Source organism: Convolutriloba macropyga, chromosome 1 (assembly GCF_964194025.1).
Source record: "Convolutriloba macropyga chromosome 1, txConMacr16.3, whole genome shotgun sequence".
Classification (NCBI taxonomy): domain Eukaryota; kingdom Metazoa; phylum Xenacoelomorpha; order Acoela; family Convolutidae; genus Convolutriloba; species Convolutriloba macropyga.
Window position 1 is genome coordinate 79907727 of NC_134468.1, and position 4379 is coordinate 79912105.

Genomic DNA, 4379 nt, shown 5'->3' on the forward strand with positions numbered 1-4379 from the left:
ACAAGCAAAAATCTTAAGCCGAGGTTGATATTAAATTGAGATCAGTTTTTAATTTAATTAAATTAAACAAATTAAAGTTAAAAAGCATGTTAAGAAAATGAAACTAAGCTAATACCAGTCCATCAGCAGAAAAAAGAACAATTTTTAACAAATAAATGCCGCATTGCCAAACCCCAAGAATTGAAAATCTAAAAAAAGATTATGTTATACTCAAATCAATCTTCAAACACAAGCGATTTCCGAGTAGCATTTCCTTATATGTACCGGGCTTGATTGAAATCTTTTCAATTTCATTTTAAATTTGCATTCTCAATATAAATTTAATACATGAATTCAGAGAGCGTTTTGAGAGAAGTAAGCATATGTGCACAAAACAATTATCCCGATAAGACCAAATACTCCTTAAAAATGCAGTAAAAAAATTAACTCAAGCCGACAAGTTCAGCTGCTTAGTAAATTTTATTTTATTTTAAGTCAATCTTTGAGTTCAACCACGTTTTTGTAAAATAAAGACAGCTAAAGGAGAATATCGCCTGAGTTAAGCCAAATTTATTGAGGAAGAAATCAGAAAACCCCCAATTTTTATCGAAATCCTGACTAGCTCTAAAATTATCAAAACCATTCATAACCTTGTTGATAACAAATAGTTTTGAAATCACTGGGCGGTCACTTGCGGAAACTAGATGAAACTGCTACAAACCTCATGAAAAACCAGACGCAAATTTCATTTCATGATACCAGGAGACAAAACTTTAAAAAAAGAGCAACAATTAATCGCAAAGTTCCAAAATTTAATAATTAAAAAGTAGATAACCAACATAAAAAACAACTTATCTACCAAAAGCATAAAGAGTTTGTATTTGATTCAAGATATATGCAGTAGAATGTTTACTGAGAATAAAATAAAAGGCAGCAAAAAACTCATGAAAAGAAAAAAAATTTACTAAAATTTTTTTTTTGTAATGAATTTTTTTTTACTAAAATTAAATTTTTAAAGAAATTTTGTCATACACATTTTTGGCAATTAAGAAAAACTTTATGTGAGTTCAAATTTCTCTCTCGATAAATCAATTGAGACTTGTTTTGAGACTGAAAGATAAGGCTCCAAAAACAACAAGTACACAGATAATTCTTTTTAATACTAATTCACATATTTAATTACCTAAATCCATAAGCCATTGGCGGAGCTAGGGGGTTTTTAGGTAGGCTTTCTAGGTGTATGACTGAATATTTTTTTGTTGGGGGAAGGGGGAGGGGTTGGAGTAGCTCAAGGGGAGGAGGTATAAAGAGAGCATTACTAGGAGAGACTCAAGTGCGGCAAAATTAACTAGTCAAAACTCCTTTGATTTTCAAAACTTCCTTTGTACGTTTCACCTTCAATTTTTTTGCCTTGAACAATGACAACAATTACCATTAACATTACATTAGAAATTAAGTGAATTTTTAGGTCCAACGTTGCGAAACAGAGTGCAACATTTTGATAGAAGGAAGTCAGAACTCAATTCATAAAAAAATTTGCTCCTGGTGGAAAAACCTGTTCAAAACAAATGAACCTAATCGAGTCATAAAAAAAGAGTCCAGTGCCATCTCAAAAATTTGGATCGAATGATGGTATTGCTAATAATACTAAAAAATTCTCCACAATAAAAATGACTTCAATGTGAAAAGATTTCAACGTGCTCATTTCAGTGGTGATTTCATTGCAACTTTTCGATGCACTAGTAACCCTAACCTTCAGCAAGATAGCTAATTTTATGCCTTATGTCTCTCCTCTGACAACAAGAAAATTACTGAGCTGCTTCGTGTTTGTGCATAACCAGTTGAAAAGAAAACATCGTGATAATAAAAATTCACATGTGTGTGGTGTTCCGCCTTCAGTTAATATTGAATGTGTAGTGTTGGTGGTGCTGTGGCCGGACGTCAGAGAAGCAAACTAATCAGCATGCTTCACTGACGCCAGTGTTGGTGGTGTTTCAAAAAAGACACTTGAGTTATAGTTACTTTGGCACGATATGCCTGGGCTACCCTTTGCCCACTGTTGTTCCTTGTCAACAGTTAAAACTTTCGTGAGATTTGCTTCACAAATCTTCTTTTGCTACCATGAAAAAGTCAACCATTTCCTATCCATTGAATTACATCTATAAAATCAACATTATGACTTGGTGTTTCTTAAAGTTACAGTTTTTAGCACGTGCCTCTCCTGGTACACTGGGCCCCCATTTTTGGGCACCAAAAATCCGAAAGTTTGTAGTCGATCTGTTGTTGTTGTTGGAGTCTGTTTAAAGTTGCTCTTTGTCGTCTCGTCGTGTTCGCGTTTGCTTTGTTGTGTCTTTTGTGTAGCTGAACTGTATTTCTTACTTCATCTGTTGATGATTATGTTTAAATGTTGTATTTAGTTGTGTCCTCAATAAAACGCTGATCTTGAAGTTAGGGACTCGTCCATATCTACAAGTATGTCTGAACTGACTTTGATGATGTCTACTGTTGAAGAATGTGTTTAATGCTGTTCGAAAAACGCTGCTGCTTCTGCTGAAGTAATTCTTGCTGAAGTGTTTGTTGTTGAAGTGAAATTTCTGCTGATGTTTTCCGTCGGTTTTGTCTGTAGATTGTTGCTGTGTACTAGTTGTCAACGTGCTGCTTGTAGTGTTATATGAAAGTGGTATGCTGGAAAATTAAATTGCTTTTTTATGCTGATCGCGTTTGATTGTTTACAGTTGTAGTTGTTCTGAATCGACTTTTGTATTGGCTGATTGGCGAATGTCAAATACTGAAGGATTTCTGGAAATGTTGTTTTTGCTGGTCTGCTCCTTGAAAGTTGAGAAACTGATGCTCCCCGTGTTCCCTACCTACCTAAACCTACCACTACCTTGTACCTATTGCCTACGTTTACCTGTTTTTCCCAAATTAGAGTTTGTCGGAATACCAAATGTTTTGTAATAATTTTTACCGCTGATGTCTGGTTTTACCTAAGCTGTTTATTGTCATCTACCTATTAAAAATACTGTTATCCTGTCGGTTCAACTCTCTGCTGTTTTGCAGTAGGCTAATTAATGGTGCATTTGAATTCCAAAAACTACCTAATGTCTATCTAGAATTTGTTTTCCTGTTAAACCTACCTACCTAAATTTTTCCATTTTAAAGTATTTTCTAATAAACGCTAATTTTTGCTAATTTGAGTATCCTGGTGAGTTATTTATTGAAATCCCTAATTTCACTTGGATAATACCTAAAAGTCCCTTTGAATTGCTAACTCAATGATTTGAACTTTAAAAATTTCATCTTTCCCTTTACCCTAATCCCAAAACTGATATCAAGTTTGCTTCAGATTGTGTTTAATTTATTGTTCCCCATTTAATATTGATAACATTTATGTTGATTTGTCGTTGATCAAACTAAGTTTAACAGCTGGTTTAACAAAATCCCCATTAGATGTTTTAACCAGGCAAGACCTTACCACATTATCCTTACCTTTATTTACCTTCTGTACCCTACCTAACTGCAAAATACCCCTGGGTTTGTTGTTTTCTAGTATCCATACCATGTCCCCCACGTCTATTCCGGCTACTGTTGAATGCCGTTTTCGACGTTGTCTGAGTGTTGGGAGATATTCCTTTAAAAGGCGTGTCCAAAATTCGTTCATGATACTGTTGACATTGTTCCATAGTTTTCCTGTTCCTCTGTCGTTGCTGCTAAATGTAGTGTCTGATGGCAGTCCTGTTGTCTTTCCTGTCAAAAAATGTCCTGGCGTCAGGCTTTCCACATCGCGGCGTATGTCACTGCTGACTGATGTTAGAGGTCTGCTGTTGAGCAGAGCTTCCACTTGGCAAATGAGGGTTGAGAAACTGTCTTCTTGGAGTTTCCTAGATCCGGTGATATTGAAGAAGAGTCGTTTGCTCATCCCAATGAGGCGTTCCCATGTTCCGCCAAAATGTGACGCTCCTGGTGGAATAAAATTCCGTGCAATCTTTCTCGATTCCGCATATTTCTGTATCTCTTTAGTTGTGAAGCTGCTTTCCTCGAAGGTCTTTGCTGTACCGGTGAAATATAAAGCGTTGTCGCTGTGAATTCTTTCCGGTAGTCCTTGTCGGCTGAAGAATTGTTGGAATGCCATTATTCATCATTTTTTTGCAAATTCTTGGTCACTTCGATATGAACGGCTTGTATCGTCAGACAGTTGAATAAGCAACAGTAAGCTTTCATGGCTATGTTGATCTGGCTTTAGATTTCAAAAGGCCCAAAAAAGTCCACTCCGGTTTCTTAGAAGGCTACAGGTTTGACTGAGAATCGGTAACTCGGAAGATCTGACATCTGAGGCTGGCTGTTGAGTTGTCTCTGGCGTCTGCAATCGTAGCATCTCTTTGAGATCTTCTTCATTACTG

The 4379-nt window shown here is 36.0% G+C and overlaps 1 protein-coding gene across 1 annotated transcript; it reads right to left on the reverse strand.

The window, feature by feature from the left end:
* Nucleotides 1-3367: 3367 nt before the first annotated feature.
* LOC142351282 (uncharacterized) lies at nt 3368-4111 on the reverse strand. Its single transcript, XM_075403410.1, has one exon. It carries the CDS (start codon nt 4109-4111, stop codon nt 3368-3370), a length of 744 nt encoding a protein of 247 aa, XP_075259525.1.
* Nucleotides 4112-4379: the final 268 nt, after the last annotated feature.

Bases quoted from the DNA above. Each gene is read 5' to 3' on its own strand.
- LOC142351282 (XM_075403410.1), bottom strand. From the start codon at position 4,111: ATGGCATTCCAACAATTCTTCAGCCGACAAGGACTACCGGAAAGAATT.